The sequence below is a fragment of the Dictyostelium purpureum genome (assembly GCF_000190715.1).
Source record: "Dictyostelium purpureum unplaced genomic scaffold DICPUscaffold_21, whole genome shotgun sequence".
Taxonomy (NCBI): Eukaryota; Evosea; class Eumycetozoa; order Dictyosteliales; family Dictyosteliaceae; genus Dictyostelium; species Dictyostelium purpureum.
This window is the reverse complement of record NW_003519358.1, coordinates 72,200-92,208: the sequence shown is the minus strand read 5'-3', so window position 1 is coordinate 92,208 and position 20,009 is coordinate 72,200. Positions and strand designations below refer to the sequence as shown.

The 20,009-nt window shown below is 24.3% G+C and overlaps 6 protein-coding genes across 6 annotated transcripts; 2 read left to right on the top strand and 4 right to left on the bottom strand.

Annotated features, from left to right (window-relative positions):
* Positions 1-109: 109 nt before the first annotated feature.
* Positions 110-5,795, top strand: DICPUDRAFT_148017 (uncharacterized protein; the record flags this gene model as incomplete). The annotated part of the gene is made up of 2 exons (XM_003284223.1): positions 110-2,996; positions 3,067-5,795. 2 exons carry the CDS (start codon positions 110-112, stop codon positions 5,793-5,795), a joined length of 5,616 nt encoding a protein of 1,871 aa, XP_003284271.1.
* Positions 5,796-8,014: 2,219 nt separating this feature from the next.
* Positions 8,015-8,620, bottom strand: DICPUDRAFT_75221 (uncharacterized protein; the record flags this gene model as incomplete). The annotated part of the gene is made up of 2 exons (XM_003284191.1): positions 8,015-8,334; positions 8,614-8,620. The coding sequence occupies 2 exons, from the start codon at positions 8,618-8,620 to the stop codon at positions 8,015-8,017; spliced, it is 327 nt and encodes a 108-aa protein (XP_003284239.1).
* Positions 8,621-9,118: 498 nt separating this feature from the next.
* Positions 9,119-9,403, bottom strand: DICPUDRAFT_23669 (uncharacterized protein; the record flags this gene model as incomplete). The annotated part of the gene is made up of 1 exon (XM_003284190.1): positions 9,119-9,403. A coding segment is annotated over one exon (285 nt), but the record flags the coding sequence as incomplete, so codon positions are not given.
* A 775-nt stretch (positions 9,404-10,178) lies between these two features.
* Positions 10,179-10,562, bottom strand: DICPUDRAFT_75219 (uncharacterized protein; the record flags this gene model as incomplete). The annotated part of the gene is made up of 1 exon (XM_003284189.1): positions 10,179-10,562. The coding sequence occupies one exon, from the start codon at positions 10,560-10,562 to the stop codon at positions 10,179-10,181; it is 384 nt and encodes a 127-aa protein (XP_003284237.1).
* A 481-nt stretch (positions 10,563-11,043) lies between these two features.
* Positions 11,044-11,935, bottom strand: DICPUDRAFT_91262 (uncharacterized protein; the record flags this gene model as incomplete). Its single annotated transcript, XM_003284188.1, has 1 exon — positions 11,044-11,935. The coding sequence occupies one exon, from the start codon at positions 11,932-11,934 to the stop codon at positions 11,158-11,160; it is 777 nt and encodes a 258-aa protein (XP_003284236.1). The 3' UTR covers positions 11,044-11,157.
* A 2,791-nt stretch (positions 11,936-14,726) lies between these two features.
* On the top strand, positions 14,727-19,997 carry DICPUDRAFT_93640 (uncharacterized protein). The gene is made up of 5 exons (XM_003284222.1): positions 14,727-15,001; positions 15,958-16,502; positions 16,571-16,775; positions 16,849-17,538; positions 17,602-19,997. The coding sequence occupies exons 2-5, from the start codon at positions 16,230-16,232 to the stop codon at positions 19,674-19,676; spliced, it is 3,243 nt and encodes a 1,080-aa protein (XP_003284270.1). The 5' UTR covers positions 14,727-15,001; positions 15,958-16,229; the 3' UTR covers positions 19,677-19,997.
* The last annotated feature ends 12 nt before the right edge of the window (positions 19,998-20,009 follow it).

The window sequence follows — 20,009 nt, the reverse complement described above, 5'->3', positions numbered from 1 at the left end:
TTTTTTATAAAAATAAATCTATTATCTATTTTTTTTTTTTATAGTTTATAGTTTATAGTTTATAGTTTTTTTATATGTAAAATAAAATTAAATTAAATAAAAAAATTAAATGATTAGATTTGCAACTATAAATCAAAGAAATTATGATGATTCGTCAGATTCAGAATCAGAAATTGAAAGGTCAGATAGAGATGATCAATATTTAAATAATACAAGAGTCGGTAGTACTGGTAATACAGGTGGAAAATATGATGGTATATCGATTGAAGCTCAAGAGTCTCAAAATATGAGATTATATGAAAATGCATTAAGATCTCAACAGAATAATGATTATTTACAAGCACAACAATTATATCAAGAATTACTTCAAACTCCATTAATTGCAAGAATCAAACCTACATCAAAGAAATCAGTTTTATCAAGTACTATGGCTTCAATTAAATATTCAACACTAAAAAATATGGCAAATATTTATGAAATTATAGATAATAAAGAGTTATCACTAAAGTTATCTACAGAAGCGGTCGATTTAGATGGTAGAGATGTTTCACTTTGGTACAATATTGGAAAGATTTCAATGGATCTTGAGAAATGGAATATATCTAGATTTGCTTTAGAACGAGCCATTCAATTATCACCAACTCACTGGTTATCACTGGAAAGAATTATAGAGTTACTTTATGTTATTGGTGATGATGAATCCTGTATTAATATTATCGATCAAAAAATCCTACCATCACAACCAACTCATTTCAAAGCTCTCATTGTCAAGGTATTAATTCAAAGAAATAACCCATCAAAATTTTCAGAAATCTCTGAATTTTTGAATTATATTAAAAATAATTCAAACTCTTTAAATTATATTCAATCATTAATTAAAAAAAGAGAAAAAGTTCAAAATAAACAATTATCAGTCAATACAACAAATATCACAATAAATGATTCATTACAAAAAGAATTAGATAAACCAAAAGAATACACTTTAAATACACCAACATGGAATAGTTTATTGGATTTGTTAAATTTAATATATACAGAAAAAAAAGAATCATCTTCAATATCAATTTTTTCACCTATAGAAATTAAATTAAATTTATCACAACAAGAAGAACAAAAAATAAAACAAACTTTAGAAATTATTGAAGCAACAATTGATGAAAATAATGAAACTAATGATGATGATTTAAATAATAATAATATTAATAATAATAATAATAATTTAAATAATAACAGTATTAATAGTAATAATATAAATGAAAATGAAAACGAAAAGAATCAAACTATCGATTTGGTCGAAGAAGAAAATAAAGAAAATAAAGAAAATAAAGAAAATAAAGAAAATAAAGAAAATAAAGAAAATAAAGAAAATAAAGAAAATAAAGAAAATAAAGAAGTTAAAGAAGCTAAAGAAGTTTTAGAAAAAGATAAAGAATTAGAACCAAACCAACAAACTGTTTTAGCTAGTAGTAGTGGTTCAATTCCAACACGTTCATCAATGCCAATACCTCCAACTCAAACAACTACAATTACAAGTAGAAGAATGGAAAGAGCTAAAGCAATTTCGAAACAAGAAGATAAAATAACTGAAATCGATGATTATATAGATAAATTTATAAATAATAATAGACCAATTTCATCAACAATATTAAATCAATTAAGTAGTGACGAACTATCAACTTTAAATAGTGATGATGATAAGAAAAAAGAAAAACAATCTGCTACTACCGCTACGATAGCTTCAACCAAATCACAATTAAAATCAAATGAAATTGAAAAATCCAGTATTTATAAATTTATTAATCAAATGAATGAAATTACAATTAAAGAACCAAATTTAATGGTATCAATTATTGATTGGATGATTGAAACTTTAAATTATATTTCAAAAGAAGCAACTTTATACAATCTCCCAGTATTAATTAATAGTAAAATTTTAAAAACCAAATCCATCATCGATCAACATATAGTTTGTGGTAAAAACGATTATCAAGATTATTATTTATTGTTATCCGAGCTATGCTTTGATAAATACCAATCATTTTTATTAGAAAAGAAAAAGAAACAACAAAAATCTTCAAAGATAACTATAAAACCAAATGATTCAATACCATCAACACAAATATCACCAAATTCATCAAATAATAATATACCAATTGTAGCCAATACAACACCATTAAAAGAAAACCAAGATTCCTATTTACCAAATCAAGATTTATCACACTTATCATACTATCTACAATTATTAAATTTAAAGAAATTTTTAAAACCATTAAAATTATTAAAAGATCAAAAAGATACCAATGATACATCAACTGCCACTATCAGCAATGAGGATGAAATTATGATGGATGAAAAAGAAAAAGAAGAACTTGAAAAGGAAATACTGTTTGAATTAAGATATCAATGGTTGTTAGCAAATTATAGTATGAATGTCATGGGTGATATTAATATGTCAACACTGCATCTAAGAGAATGTGAACATCTTTTCGAAGAATATAATAAAAGAAATTTCAAAAACGGTTCATTGGATTATTTTTCAATTGGCCATTGTAAATTTGATAAAATAATTTCACCATTAATACTTTCAGATAAAATTTCAAATCTCCAAGATCAACAGGAAAAGAATGCAGCTGGTCAATTATTCAATTCAAAGAAATATGACTCTGTTATTGGTTTATTAGAGCCACTGTTCCCAGATTCATTATGTGCTTTAGATTTTGCTCCAATTATACCCACCGTTCCTCCCAGTAGTACTACAGTGGCCCCCAATCTTACTCTTTTTGAATTTAAGAATAAAGATCATTTGGACTCTGATACTAAATCAAGATTAAATAGAATTGACCTTTTACTCCAGTCATATTTAAATGTTTCAAATATTAGAGGTATCTTAAAGATGACTATAGTTTTACTAAGAGAACTTTCAACATTTATAAATCAAACTGAATTAATAACAAATTATATAATATTGGTTGAAAAAATATTTAAACATGAAAATAGTAAGTATAAAAAAAAAAAAAAAAAAAATTAAATATTCTAACTTGTATACTTTTATTTTTTTATTTCTAGTGGTATCAATAGTTTTAGATGAAACTCAATCAACATTATTATCAATTTTAATTAGAATTATTTTTAGATATTATAAAAAAATTGGTACATATCAATTATTAGAATTGTTTATAGATATTTATCAATTCGATTTATCAAAGAAATTACAAACGTATCAAATGTTACCACTATATACAATGTATCATAGTGATATTGGCAAAAAGAAAACCTGTCTAAGTATGGAAAATATTAAATTTTTAAATAACTATAGCGAACTTTTATTCAAGATTTTAATCGATGAAAATGATGTTACTCAAGAGATGATCAAAATTTATGGTAGTGATATGAAAACAGAACAAATGGCCTTAAAGTTTATTACAGAACTATGCCAATGCTATTACTGTCTCTATGGTATCAAATTAATAACATCTTTAGAAGAGCACCAAACCAAAAATGCCAATCGTCAATCTTTAGAAGGTCCAGGTATCTATATGCAACTCTTTATTATAATGAAGATTTTATCAAATGACGAAGACGATATCAATATTCCATTAAATCCATTCATCAATAATCAAAAGGTATTAAATTTAATTTGCCAATACTCAAACAAAAAAGAATTTAAAGATTTGACCGAAAAGATTTATTTAAGATTCCCAGAACCACCCTCTAGAGTTACAAAATACAAATCAATAATAAATGACTATCTTAGTGGAGCTATTAAAGAACTTACCGAAGAAAGCATTATAGATGTCTACACACCACCAAAGTTTGATTTCCCTATCCTTTTTGATAAGAATGATTCTCTTGATACCGATAACCCCATCTTTGATGATATATTCACCGATATTTATTATATGTATGCTCTACAACAAGAAAAAGATCAAGAGAAATATAGGGACCTTCTAGTTAAAGATCTTTATTGTAACCCAATAAGAATCGACTCTTGGTTGGCTTTGTCAAAATCATACTCTGATGATTTGGTCGACTTGACAAGTTCTGATGGTATTTTAATTAGATATCCAGATTCAAAAACTACAATTTCTGTTCCAGCAGATAAAGATCAAACTAATCAATCGGAGGCAATGGTTATAAATGATGAAGATAAAAGTAAAGTGGAAGAAGAAGAAAACCAAAACAATGTATCAATGGTCGAAGTTGAAGAGGATTTAGAAGTTGCCATCAATAGTTTGTTCAAAAAATTAAAGATTATCTTAAAACAAATTACCAAAATTACACCAAAAGAAAAATCATTTAGAGAATTAGCATTTTTAATTTATGAAAAACATTATTTTGTTAGAAAGAATAAAGGTGAAGAAGAATATAATAAAAAGATGCAGTCACTTTTTAGAAAATCCCTTTTTTACTTAGATCAGGTGTTAGAAGTTAAAAAGAATGAAGCTATTGAGGCAAAGAAGAGCGAATATCAAATTGAAGAGGAATCATTTTTTTATCAAGTATTTAAATCAAAACTTGAAAAAAAATTAGGTGAACCACCATCAGTTTATTTAGAAACATTATATAAAACAATTCAAATTTTACCTAATGCCGTAAAAGGAAAAACCAATCAAATTTTACCACTATATCGTCTACATACCGAAAGATTAAAATTATTATTACCACTTGATAGACCAATTAATGAAGAATTATTGGATATTTTGGAGCAATATAATTTCATTCCAAAAACAACAACAACAACTAAAGATCAAACAAAGAGTACTGATGAAACCAATGAAGTTATTGATTCACCAAATAGTAATGACAACGAAAACAACAACTCAACAGAATCAAACCCAATACCAGGCTCAACAGAAACATTATCATCAACCGACCCATTAAATACTGATGTTACTATTAAAGAGTTAAATCAGAGTGGTACCACCGAAGCTATTGAAAAAGAAGAAACCATTGAAGAAAAACCATCTTTAGAAAGTAGAAGAGATGCTCTTATTGAAAACTCGTTAGCCGCTTTGGTTCATTGTAGAACAATCGTTAGTTATCATCATCAAGCTAGTTACCGTATAGTATGGGCCATTAGATATTATACTAGAAAAGAAAACTATATTTCAAACTCACTTCAAGAATGTATTAGATTATTCAAACCTAGACTCTCAAGATTATCTAAAGCAAGTGTTTGGTCGATTTGGAGCGATGATCAAATTGGAGGTGGTAAATTAGATAGGTTCTCAGTTAAATATTATAAACTTTTTACCCAGCTATTGGAGGAAAATAATGATATAAAGAATTTAGAAATCGTTTTCTTTAAGATTAAAAATGATCCAAAGTTTCAATCAGAAGCAAATCAATGTTTTATTTCGTGCTGTAATGTTTTAAGAAATATAGTTTTAATCAAAAAAGATCCCAATCAACAATCACAACCAAATATAGATTTGGAGTCAATATTAAAATACGAATGGGAACTTTATAATGACATGCTATCTTTATTTCCTTCACACAAAAATATTATTCAAAACTTAATTATTGAATCTTGGGATTTCTCAAATCAAATTAATAACAATTCTCCATCCAAAAACCAGTCATTTGATGATATTATTTCAATTTTTGAAAAGAAATTTTCAAGAACTGATAAAAGAAAAAAGAAACCAATAGAAGATGTAATCCAACCAACAACTAATAATAATCTATCATCATCTGGAAATAATATAGCAACATTAAATAATAATAGTAATAATCATAATAATAATTTTAATAATAATGATGAACAAAAATTAAAGAGATTAAGAATTGAATAAACATAGATGATTATAATGTTAATATTATATTTTAATTAAAACCCACTTTATTTTTTTTCAATCACTTATTTCTTTTTATCTCTATAAAGTTTTCTTCTCGTTATCAATATGATATAAATTCATAATATTCACACATAACCATTCAAATAGCAAAAAAAGAGATAATTAGTTTGTTGCAATATTTGTGATAATGACTATTAATCTTCATTTTCTTTAAATTATTGACAATAATTTACCCAAAAATAACTTTTCTAGACCCACCCTAAATTATTTTTTTTCTATTTTTTTACAAAGGAGGTGCCAAGGTGTTTTAATATGATTAATAAAAAAACCACCCAAACCTCTCACAAAAAAAAAAATGATGATAAAAGTTTTTTTAAACAATTTTTTTTTTTATATTTTCTATTTTTGTTCAAACACTATTTTTTTCTATATTTTTTAAACCATTTTTTTTTTAATTTTATTTTGGCTATTTGAATGGTTATTATTAAAAAAGTTTGGTATTTTAAATACAAGTAAAAGAAGATAAATTTTATAAAAACCCACAAATTTGTTTCATAATAAATGTAAATAAAAATGGGGTTAATGAAGTGTTTTGGTTTTTTTTATATTGACTTTTTTTATCATTTATTTCTTTTAATCTTCTCACAAACAAAGCGATATTAACGTCATAATCTTATCAATAAGTGAATTTAAAAAATTAAATTAATATATATTAAAAAAAATATAAATACCAAGTTATTTTAAATAAATCATTTATTCAAATATAAATTCTAATCTAATTAAAAATAATAATAAAGTAATTATAAAAATTATATTAAAAAAAAAAAAAAAAAATACTAATTTATCTTTTATTCATTTATTTAAAATGAAGTGATATATTCCATAAGTATGTATGCTATTCTTGTTTTTATTAAATATTTTACAGAAGTTTTTCTAATTTTTTCTTTTTTCTTTTCTTTTTATTCAGAACCAAATGAAGCAAAAACTATTGTAAATATTAAATTTTCTATTTATTTAAAAATATAATTTTAAATAATATACTTACATAATTTTAGCCAACTTTTACAAATGGAGTAACCTATTTCAAAATTGTAGTTAATGATGGAGGGGAAGGTGAATTTGAATTTTCTGGTGAAAAACATACAATTACAGATGTTGCAGATTTTAATCGTGATTTTTATAATGATCCACTAACCATCACCAATTTAGGAAGTACAACCATAACATGCATAATGGAATAAAAAGATAAAAATATTTTTTTAAATGTAATAAATAAAAAATAAATACAAACAATAAATTTATTTAATAAAATTAAACTATATATTGGCATTAAAAATTATTTTAAATTTTAAATGTTTTTGTTAGACTATAAAATATGAAAATTATAATATTTATATCTGATTAATATTGTGAAATTTTTTATAAAAATTATAATTAAAAATTATTTTAATTAAAATATATGAAATAAATGATTAGGGTGTTATTCTAAGATCCTAATTAGTTTCTGTGAGGGATAAAGACTACTAAATCTTTTCTATTATAGATAATTTTAAAGAGTAATTTTCATTTTTTTCATTAAATGTTGGATTAGATGGAATAGCTTCATTAGTATTGACTTGATTTGACCAGGGGGAACAATATCCTTACCATTCAAATAAGCTCCTATATAACATCGACTAATGAGCACCTTTTAGACAATGTCTTTATGGGGGAACAATATCCTTACCATTCAAATAAGCTCTTATATAACATCGACTAATGAGCATTAAATAGTCTAATAATCCACGTCAAGGGAGAAAAGATACTACAAATCTGTTTGATTATACCATCATTCCTAAACCTGATACTTTATTGAACACCCTATCGATAATTGGAATAAAATGAAGATAACGATAATTTTAGAACTCAATTTTTTATAAAACTGTTTACTGATATTCATTAAACCGGAATATCTCTAAATATTGATTTTAATTTAATTGAAAGTACAAAGAATGAAATTTTAATAGATTTTGAAAATAAGAAACTTTTTGAAAAAAATAAAAAATTTAAAAATGAATCAAATAGAAAAACCTAATGAGTATGAAAAAATAAAGGTAAAGCTGGTAGATGGTGAAAATTGCAAACAACTGCACTATATCCAAAGGAAATAAATTTAAAAAAGAAAAAAAAATTTATTAATTTTGGCAATTTTTGACAGATTTAACAGATTCTTCTTCTTATTCTTCCATTTCTGTTTCTATTTCTATTTCTGTTTCTTTTTTTTTTTCCTTCCACACTTTTGGAATATCTGTTCTTTTTTTTAAATGAGAAATATTCAAACTAAGTATATCGACATCAAATAAATCTTGAAAATTTTTATCTTGAATTTCATCGTCCTTTCCTTCATAGTAGCAAAATATATCATCAGGATCGAATTTAGGGAATGAGCCATATTCATTCTTTTTGAGATGTTTATAAATCTCGATAAGGATTCTATATCTTTCCCTTATATATTCAAGTGTTTTAAAAAATTCTTGGCGACATATTTCTGTGCACCCTTAAAAGAATGGCTCGGGATCTAAAAAATAATCTTCTAATACAAAATTCCTAGGTGAATATCCGTGAGTGTGCATTTATTACTCTGTATTGAAAATAAAAAAAAATAAAATGATTTTTTTTTTGGTACGGCAAATAATAAAAATAATAAAATTTTTATTTTTATTTTACCCACTTTTTCTACAAACTGTTTCCAACACTTTTTTATTATTAATAATCCTTTATTATTTTTAGGCTGTGTTAATATTATTTAAAAAATTATTCAAACAAGTCAATATACAATACATTTTTAATATCATCAAAGGGGTCTACATATATCTAGGGCAGTGTATTAGAATAAAGGATCAAAAGAAACGACTTATATAAAAATTTAGACTAGTCTCGTTTCTGAATTTATGAAATCCTATGAGGAACAACAAGAACTTTATAAAACCAACTAGCAACACCTCTAAACATTGTTTTCAGTTTTATAGAAAGTACAAAGAATGAAATTGTAATAGATTTTGAAAATATGAGAAACTTTTCAAACGAAATTTAAAAAAAATAAAATACTGTATAATGAATCAAATAGAAAAACCTTATGAATCTGTAAAAAAAATCAATAATTCTGGTATAATATGAAAACCAAAAACATTATATAACTATAGGAAATAAATTTAAAAAGAAAATAGTCTATTAAATTAAAAAAAAAACTTTATTTATTAATTTTTGCAATCTAAGTCAGATTTAGCCGACTCTTCTTCTAATTCTTCCGATTCTCTTTCTATTTCTTTTTTTTCTTTTTCTTTTCCTTCAACACTTTTTGGAATATCTGTTCTTTTTTTAAATTGAGAAATATTCAAACTAAGTATATCGACATCAAATAAATCTTGAATATTTTTATCTTGAATTTCATCGTCCCTTCCTTCATAGTAGAAAAATACATCATCAGGATCGAATTTAGGGAATGAGCCATCTTCATTCTTTTTGAGATGTTTATAAATCTCGATAAGGATTCTATATCTTTCCCTTATATATTCAAGTGTTTTAATAAATTCTTGGCGACATATTTCTGTGCACCCTTCAGAGAATGGTTCAGGGTCATCAAAATAATCTTCTATTACAAAATCCCTAGGTGAATATCCGTGAGTGTGCATTTATTACTATGTATTGAAAATAAAAAAAAATAAAATGATTTTTATTTTGGTGTGGTAAAATTCAGAAAAAAAAATAAAATTTTTATTTTTATTAATTTTACATTATTACTTTGTATTGAAAATAAAAAAAATAATAAATAATTAATTTTATTTTTTTTTTATTTATTTTATTTACCCCACTTTTTCTCAATACTATTTCCCACACTTTTTATTATTAATTGTTTTTAGGTTGTATTAATATTAATTAAAAAAATTATTTGAACAAATCAATATACAATATTTAATATCATCAAGGGGTATACATATCTAGGGCACTGTAATGGAACAAAGAATCAAAGGAAATGATTTACAAAAAATAAGATCCAGTATCGTTTCTGAATTTATGAAATCCTCTTAAGAGGAACAACAAGAACTTTATAAAACCTACAGGAAATACCTCTATACATTGATTTCAATTTTATAGAAAGTAAAAAGAAGGAAATTTTAATAGATTTTGAAAATAAGAAAAAATTTTTCCAACAAAATTGAAAAAAAACTATATAATGAATTAAATAGAAAAACCTAATGAATCTGTAAAAAATATAGGCAATGCTGGTAGAATTTGAAAACTCCTAACTACAACATTATATATCTGAAGGAAATAAATTTAAAAAAGATAAAAACTGTTTAATTAAAAGAAAAAAAACTTTATTAATTTTAGCAATTTTAGTCAGATTTCTATTTCTATTTCTGTTTCTTTTTCTTTTCTTTCCACACTTTTTGGAATATCTGTTCTTTTTTTTAAATGAGAAATATCCATACTAAGTATATCGACATCAAATAAATCTTGAATATTTTTATCTTGAAGCTCGTCGTCCCTTCCTTCATAGTAGGAATATACATCATAAATATTGAATGTAGGGAATGAACCATCTTCATTCTTTTTGAGATGTTTAAAAATCTCGATTTGTATCTTCAATCTCTCCCTTAGATATTCAAGGGTTTTAAAAAATTCTTGTCGACATCTTTCTGTGCACCCTTCAGAGAATGGATTGGGATCAAAAAAATCATCTTCGTTTATATATATACCTGGCCTATAACCGTGAGTGTGCATTATTACTTTGTATTGAAAATAAATAAAAAAATTAAATTTTTCTTTTGGTGTGGTAAAAATAATTAAATTTTTAATTACCACATTTTCTACAAAATTATTTTAATTTTATTTATTTTTCAATGTGGTAATTAAAAATTTTAACGTTTCATTGTTATTTTTCTTTCATACTATTCAACTATTTAGCATAAAAATGAAAAAATAAAATCAATTTTTCCAAACTCAAAAACCATCCAGAGCTCCATCAATATTAAGAAATTAAGAATAATCGAAAACTGTCAACAAAATCAGGGAAATAACGTAATATTTAATAAATATGGATTAAGAAACAATTAAATAAAAAAAAAAAAATTTAATCATTCTAAATATTTAACCACAGAGACCCAATAAATATTTTTTTGCCTTTTTTAAACCAGTCATCTACTTAACCACTAATCGCCCTTAATCCATGTCAATGAAAATCATTAAAAAATGTTTAAAAATTGGTTTATATTAAAACTAATAAATTTATTTTATTTTTAATTATTATTATTATTATTATTATTATTATAGTGTTAAATGTACATGTTTATAATTTTAGATTTTAAATATTTGAGTATTAGTTTAAAGCACCAAACTTTTCGTTCCATTCGACATATGATTTTAATTCCTTTTTATCCACCGAAGGTTTTACTCTTTTTTTAGCTAAAATAAAATCGTTGATTGATATTGCCCTGATACTTTCCAATGAAGCTGTTGCAATGGTATCTCCTAAATCACGAATCGGCTGATAAGCTGCTTCAGTGCAAAGTGCCTTCATATCAGCACCAGAGTACCCTTCGGATATTTCCGCTATTTCCTTCATTCCCTCGTCGACAATATCGTGTCTTTCCTTCTTGAGTAAGTGTTTGATTAGTGCATAACGACTTTCGAAATCTGGTAATGGAATATAAAGACGCTTTGACATACGTCTACGAGCAGCCTCATCAAGTTCTTCTGGACGATTAGTTGCACCAATTAAAAGCATTCTATCTTCTGGATTACCTGCAACACCATCCCACTGAATAAGAAACTCGGTTTTAATACGACGACTTGCTTCGTTTTCGTTTTCTGAACGTTGTGTTAAAAGTGAATCTATTTCATCAATGAAGATTACTGATGGAAGATAGCACCTGGCTACAGCAAATAAACAACGCACCATTTTTTCACCTTCACCAATCCATTTACTTGTAAGTGTACTTGCTGAAATACTAAAAAATGTGGCTGATACTTCACTTGCAATCGCTTTACCAATCATAGTTTTACCTGTTCCTGGTGGTCCAAATAACAACAAGCCCTTGGGTGGTATTCTAAGACCTCTAAATAACTCTGGTCTCATAATCGGATAAACCACCATCTCTTTAATTTGATCTTTGGCATCACTAAGACCTGCAATATCCGCCCATTTAATTGTATCTTTTTTATCTAAAATTTCATTACAAATACGTTCAAGCATTACCGGTTCCAAATTTCTTAATCTTTCATCATCCAAGGGTATACCATTAACATTATCAATTCCATTTGGATTAACTTCGTCTGCTTTACCTGATGTATTTTTACCACTACCTCCGTTATTTGATTTTGCTGAATTTGATGTATTTGCATTGGTTTGTTGCTTTTTATTTAACTCTTCATCCTCATTGCCTTTAACTGGCGGTGTAAATTTTCTTTTTTTATTTCCTAAACCAATGTTACTATTTGACGTATTACTTGTATTATTATTGTTGTTGTTATTACTATTATTTGTGACAGTTGATAATTTTCTGAGATTACTTTGAACAGTTGATGGCTTTTCATTTGTTTTTGTAACTTGGTTTTCGATATATTGATCCTTTGCACTTTTAAATGGATTATCTTTAACATTTGGTGATTCATCTGCCTCTACATCAACTGCGATGTATCTATTTGATTTTGGATAGTTATTTTGTTCCTGCTGTTGTTGGTGTTGCTGCTGTTGCTGTTGATATTGTAATAATTGTTGATTTTTAATTTTTTGTTCATTTTCTAAATCCTTTTTAATTTTCTCTTGTCTTTCAATTTCCAATAATATCTGGTGTTCTTCATGTAATTTATTTTCAATTGATTCTTTTTTGTTTTTTAAATAGTTGGTATTGATTATATTTTCATGATTTGGCTTGAAGCTATTAAATGTAATTTTTGATTGGTCACTATTCTCATTATACTGCGAGTTTATATTATCTGTGGGTATTTCTCTTTTGGGTGGTATTTTAAATTCAAATTCATTTAAAAATGAGTCTATTTGGTCTTCATTAAAACCTGAATCAAGTTTATCAAATTCGTCAACATCGTTAGTTTTTGACTCTAAAACTTCAAAACAACTTTGAACCTTTTCACTGTAAAAATTTGAAAACCTCTGTATTTGCTCTTGCTCCAGTATAGCTGAAGTTGGTTTTTGAACTTTATGGTTACTATTTTTTTGTTGTTGTTCAAATTCTAAACACGTTAAATATCCCAATTGTCTTTGTAAATTCCTTAATATTGTCTCGATATTATCTTTATTGTCACTATTGAGTTTGTTATTATCATTGCTACTGTTATTTAATAATGAATCTAATTGAAAAAGATCTTGTTGATAATAACGCAATCCTAAATAATTATCTTGATTTATATCAAAGACATTATTATTACTACTATTATTATTATTATTACTATTATTACTATTATTTATATTATTTATATTATTTATATTATTATAACCATTGCTATTTGATTGATTTTGATTAAAACTATTAAAATTATTTTTATAATTTTTCATATTTGTTAATAAACAGGTCTAATTAAAAATTAAAAAAAAAAAATTTTAAAAAATTAAAAAAATAATTAAAAAAAAAAAAAAATTAATTGGAAAAAAGAAAATTATTATAAAACTGAGTGTTATTATTTATTCTCTTTCCAATTCTGTAGTTGATTAAAACAACTTTATAAATCTTATTTATGGGGTTGGTATATTATTGGGTTATAAATAATAATAAAAAAGTATCAAAAACAGTTTTCATTAATGTATCTTTTCCTTTTTTTTTTTTTTTTGAAATAGATTTTATGAAATAACTGTTTTTGATGCTTTTTTTAATATAATATTTAATTTAGAATAGGTATTTTCTATTCGTTTTTATAAGTTCACACAAAAAAAGATTATTTTTAAAAAAATAAAAAAAAAATGAAATTATTATCATCATAATTTAGAGTCAAAAAAAAAATAATTATCTTATTTCGCTATCAATATCGATCAACACAGATTTATATATCAACCAAAAAAATAAAATAAAAAAAAATAATTTTTAAAAAAAAAAAATTAAAATTATAAAAAATAATAAAAATCTTTTTTTTTTTTTTTTAATTTTTTTTTTTAAATTTTTTTTTTCATAGTTTTTTAGTTAGAGAATTTTTTTTTATTTTAAATATTATTATAATTTTTTGTATTATTATTATTATCATTATATATGTTTTTATAAAAAAAAAAAAAAAGAAAATAATTAAAAAAATATCAATCATAACATAACTATATATATATATATAATTTTTTTTTTTTTTTTTTTTTTTCATACAATATTTATTTATATATATAATATAATAGTAATAAAAAAAAAATTGTATATTATCAAAATATTTATTTATTAATTGTTTTAATTAAAATTATTTATTAAGGTAAAAACTGTGTAAAAAAATTGTATACAATTGTTGTTTGTATCGTATATCAAAAATCATTATTATATTGTATTGTTTAAATTCACTCACTCTCATAAAATAAAATAAAATTTCAAATGATTATTTGAATTATTTCAGTTAGATAATATTATAAAATTCACCACCTCCATCATTATATATATAGTTTTTCATTAAAACAAATTCACCACACTCAAACACCAACACCAACACCACCATTACCACCACCATCTCACATTAAATATTTTGCATGCACACAAAAAAAGCTATATATAACCCACACATATAAAAATTTCACACCACACCAAAAAAAAAAAAATACACACCTTTTTTTTTTTTATTTTATTATTAAATAATTAAATATTATTTAATATTTTATTTTATTTTATTTTATTTAATTTAATTTATTATTTTTAAATAAAATTTAAATATATTTTTTTTTTTAATAATCCAACCCAATTGGAAATGATGTTTTAGAGCTTTAAAAAAAAACTAAAAAAAAATAAAAAACAAAATAAAAGAATCAAGAAATATCAATAAAAGTCATAATAAATATAATAAATAATAATCAATCAATAATAATCAATCATCATAATCACTAAATATTATAAATTTTTTTTTTTAGAATTTAATCAAATAAAATTTATATTAAAACTAATTTAAAAAAAAAAGACTTCCCAAATAAAACAAACCCAACTAAAATAGCAATAAGAGAATAATTAATTATTGTAATCATAACAGTAAGATTATATGAAACCACACCACAATAATATAATTGTTTTTATTTTATTTTTTTAAAAACATTATATACATATATATTTAAATATATTTAAATAGAGGTGTATAAATATATCATATAGATTAGGGACAAACCAAACAAACACATAAACACAAACATCATATTATTGTTATAACTACTTTTTTTTTTTTTTTTTATTTTATTTTTTTTTAATTTTTTTTTAAAAAATTGGTTTTATTTTTTTTAATTTATGATAATAAAAAAAAAAAAAAGAATTATTTTTTCATTTTTTTAAATATATAGCTGTTTAAAATAATCTTAATCATAAAATAATAGTGTAGCGAATAACTTTATAAAAATCAAAAATATACCTTTTTTTTTTTTCTTTTTTTTTTTAATAAATAAATATAGATAAAAAAAAAGTAGTTTATTTATTATAATTTAAAAAAATCAAAAATTATTCCAATTATTATAAGCAGCAGCTAAATTGTTGGTGTTGGAGTGTTGTATGTATTTTGTTGTGTTTGTGTGTTGTTTTTTTTTTTTTTTTTTAATAATTTTTGTTTGTTTTAAAATTTTAAATAATAAATATAAAACAATCTTTTCTTTTTTATTTATTTTATTTTTTATTTTTGTTTTTTTTATATCATCCATTAAACAGTATAAATTTAACAAATCATAAACATATCATATTTATAAAGATCTCTATTTTATCATTAGTTGTTCTTTGTTTGTATTGGGTTTGTTTTGTATTACTATTTTTTCTTTTCCTTTATGATTACATAATACATACTGACATATAGTATGTAAATATGTGAGTGTATTATAAATTATTATTATTATTATTATTTCATTATTTTACTTTTTTTTATTGCATTGTTTTGTTTTATTTTTTTATTTTTTTATTTAGCATTAATATTAACTAACAATAATTTTTTATTTTTTATTATACCACAGAAATCATTTCTATTAAACAGCAATAGAACAATTTTCTTTATAGAGTTATTAGTGTGTTTAGAATATAAAACCAAATATATATTTTTTTTGTGTTGTTTTATTTTTTTTTAAAATTATCTAATTTTTTTTTATCAAACGAATCAATTTTAAAAAAAAATCAATAAAGAGAAAAAAAGAAGACCAGTTGTATTATTATTTAGAAATCAGAAATATATATATATAGAAAGAAGAAAAAGAGTCAAGTTTTTTTTTTATTTCAATAAAATTTAAAAATGTCAGGAATTGCAGCATTAGAACCATTCGTTGGAAAAGAGGATCCAGTTGAACTTTTTGAACTTATTGAAGAAATTGCAGAGGGTTCATTTGGTACAGTCTATAAAGGTAAACATTTACCAACTGGTAATATTATGGCAGTTAAAATTATTGCATTAGACGAAGATGAAACCTTTGAAGATTTAGTAGTAGAAATAGACATTTTAAATAGATGTAGCCATAATAATATTGTTAAATATTACGGCAGTTGGGTTAAAGGGGATGAATTATTTGTAAGTAACAAAAATATATTTTAATAGTTTAAAATTATAATTAATATTAATTATTTCTTATTTTAAAGATTGCTATGGAATGTTGTGGAGGTGGTTCAATTACAGAAATTTATCAAGAATTAAATGCACCATTAACAGAAGGTCAAATTGCATATGTATGTCGTGAAACTTTGAAGGGTTTAGAATATCTTCATAATACTGGTGTTATTCATAGGGATCTTAAAGGTGCAAATATTTTATTAACCGAATCTGGTGATGTTAAACTCGCTGATTGTAATTATAAACTTTTTTTATATATTATTTTTAAAATTATTGATCATTTATTAATTTTGTTTTTTAAATATAGTTGGTGTTAGTGGTTTATTAGATAAAAATAGTAAACGTAATACATTTATTGGTACACCATATTGGATGGCACCAGAAGTTATCGAAAATAGAAGCAACCCAGTTCCATATGATACCAAAGCAGATATTTGGTCTTTAGGTATTACTTTAATAGAGTTAGCAGAGGCAGAGCCACCATTATCAGAAATTCATCCAATGAAAGTACTTTTCCAAATTCCATATCGTGATCCACCAAAATTAAAGAGCCAAGAAAATTTTAGTAAAGATTTTATTAATTTTGTTCAATTATGTCTTCAAAAGGATCCAAATCAAAGAAAAACAGCAGCAGAATTATTAAAGCATCCATTTGTAGTAAATACTAAAGAGAAGGTAGTTTTACATGACATTATCGCTAAATATAGAAAGGTTAGACAGGCTGAAATGGAAATGGATGAGGAAGAAGAAGAAAGTGAGGATATCGATTCAGATGAAAAAGATGAATCTTTACACGAGTCAAGTAATGGTAAGCATGGTACTTCAAGTAAATTAAAGAAATCACATGGTACAGGTGATAGAAAATCAACAGGCGCTCACTCATCACCACCAGCTTCACCAGCTCCAAGAAAATCTACAGGTCACAATTTACCATTACCACAATTAAATGGTCAAGAAAATTCTTCAATTAACAAATCAAGTGATAGACTTTCAGTTAGTAGACCAAGTACTATGGATAAGAAATCACCACTTAACTCTAGTTCAAATAACTTAAATTCAGGAACTGCACCATCAGCTGTTACAAATACTACAACCACAACCACTAGTACTTCATCTAGCACCAATACCACTTCAAAATCTAATAATGCCAAATCAAGTGACGATAGATCACCCGATATTAGAACTAATAGAAAGGCCGGTAGACCAGTTACCATTAGAAAAACAATGGAAAAGAGAAATGAAGCAATCAAAAAGGTTGTTAATGCTAAGTTAATGAAACAACAACTTAAGGATATCAAAAAACAACAACAAGAACAGACTGAAGAAGAAGAATCACTCCACAAACAACAACAAAAAGATAAAGAAGAGTTATTAAAACAAAATGCTGGTAGGGCTACATCTCAACAAAAACAAGCTCAAGCTAAAGAGGATAAGATGCAAAAACAACATAAACTCGAGAAAGAAAATCTTTCAAGACAACAAAAGGCCGATAGAGAACAACTTATCAAAAAGAATCAATCTGAGGGAAGACAACAACGTACTAAAGTTATTGATCATCAAAAACAACAACAAAAAGAACACAAAGATCAACAAAAACAACATCAAAAACAAAAAGAACACGAATTTAAAGATCAAAATAAAGTTCTCGATAAATCAACACCAAAGAAACTAAGTAAACATATCCAAATTCATCAAAAAGTAATTAGAGAGCATGAAATATTCATTCAAGATCTTATTTTCCAACAAAAACAAGATTTCCAAAAACTTTTAGATGATCAAACTAACTCTACACAAAATCAACATTTAGAGCAAAAACAACAAACTGAACAATTACAAGCATGGCACACTCAACAAAATTCTCAAATTCAACAGTTACAACAAATTCAATTTGAAAACTTTAATGAATATCACAGTGTACTTCGTGAAAATATAAATGATGAACATCAAATAGCAAAGAGCCACCTTGAACAATTACATAAAACCGAAACCAATCATCTCAAACAAAGACAAATTACTGAAACTGAACAACATCTCAAACAAACTGTTATCGAACAAAAACACGCCACCAAAGAATTTAAATTAAAACAAACCAATCAATTTAAAGAGTTTTTAAACAAATTAAAGAAAGAATTAAAAGACGAAAAGGGAAATAAAAAACAATTACAACACCAACATAAGGAACAAAAGAAACAATTTGAATTAAATTTAAATAATCAAGAGATTGAATTCCAAAAGAAACTCACACATCAAAAAGAAGAGGAAGATGAAATTCTCCAACGTCATCAACAAGATTCATTCTTGAGACTTCAAGATAAACAAGCAGGTATCATTAGAGATTTAGAGGAACACCATAAAGCACAAAAAGCTCACTTTGAAACTGAATATACATTCAACGAAGAAGAAATGCTCATTGAACATTATAGACAAAAGAAAGTGTTATTAAAACAACAACATTCAGAACAAAGACAAATTAATACTGAACAATCCCAAAAACAATATGCTTTACTTCAAGAACAACAAAAAGAATCACCAACTCTTCTCTCAGATCAACATTTAAGACAAAAAGAGTGCATTGAAGAACAACAAAAGGAACGTTTATCACTTCAACAAGAAGAGCATCGTATTCAACAAGAGTCATTAAAGAAACAAGAGCAAAAGAAGAAGGGCTCAGTCACCGATCTTCCAGCTTCATTGGCCTCAATGCAATTGGAACAATCAAAACAATTACAACAACTTTCTCAACAACTTCAATTTGAATTGGCTTCAATGTTTGAAAGACACCAAAAAGAAACCCAACAACTTCAAGTTGAGTTACAAGTTGTTCATGAAAAATTACAATCCGATCAACAAAAAGTACTCCACGATCTTACCGAAGAACAAAAGAAATCAACTTTGAAATTAAAATCTGAATCTCCATCCTGTAAAGAAAATCCACTTCATAAAAAGAAACCAACAGGCACCACACCACCTTCAACTACACTTAACCAAAAATCTTTATCAAATTCAAATGGTGCTTCTAATTCAACTTCTTCCTTAAGTGCTCATAATACTCCAGTTTTACCTCATAATATGAAACATCAAAGATCTTTTTCAACTAGTTTACCAAATTTTAAATTTGAAAATCAAGATAATTAATTTAATAATAATAATAATAATAATAATAAAAATAATAATAATAACAACAATAATAATAATAATAATAAGAATAATAATATAATGGTTAACATAGTATAATAATAATATATATTTTTTTTAAAAAAAAAATATAATTTTTTCCAATTTGTTTATTTATTTTTAAAAAAAAGAAATATGTTTTATTTTTTTTCTTTTTGTAATTGAAAAAAATCTAAAATAATATTAATAAATTTGTGCCTCTTTTTTTTTTTTTTGAAAAAGGCAAAAAAAAAAAAAAACAAATAATAAAAAACTATAAATAATTTAATTTATTTATTTTACAAAAATATTATA

Coding starts and splice junctions, on each gene's coding strand:
- DICPUDRAFT_93640 (XM_003284222.1), top strand. CDS start 16,230: ATGTCAGGAATTGCAGCATTAGAACCATTCGTTGGAAAAGAGGATCCA. Junction 16,503..16,570: donor TTAAAGGGGATGAATTATTT/GTAAGTAACAAA, acceptor CTTATTTTAAAG/ATTGCTATGGAATGTTGTGG. Junction 16,776..16,848: donor TGATGTTAAACTCGCTGATT/GTAATTATAAAC, acceptor TTTTAAATATAG/TTGGTGTTAGTGGTTTATTA.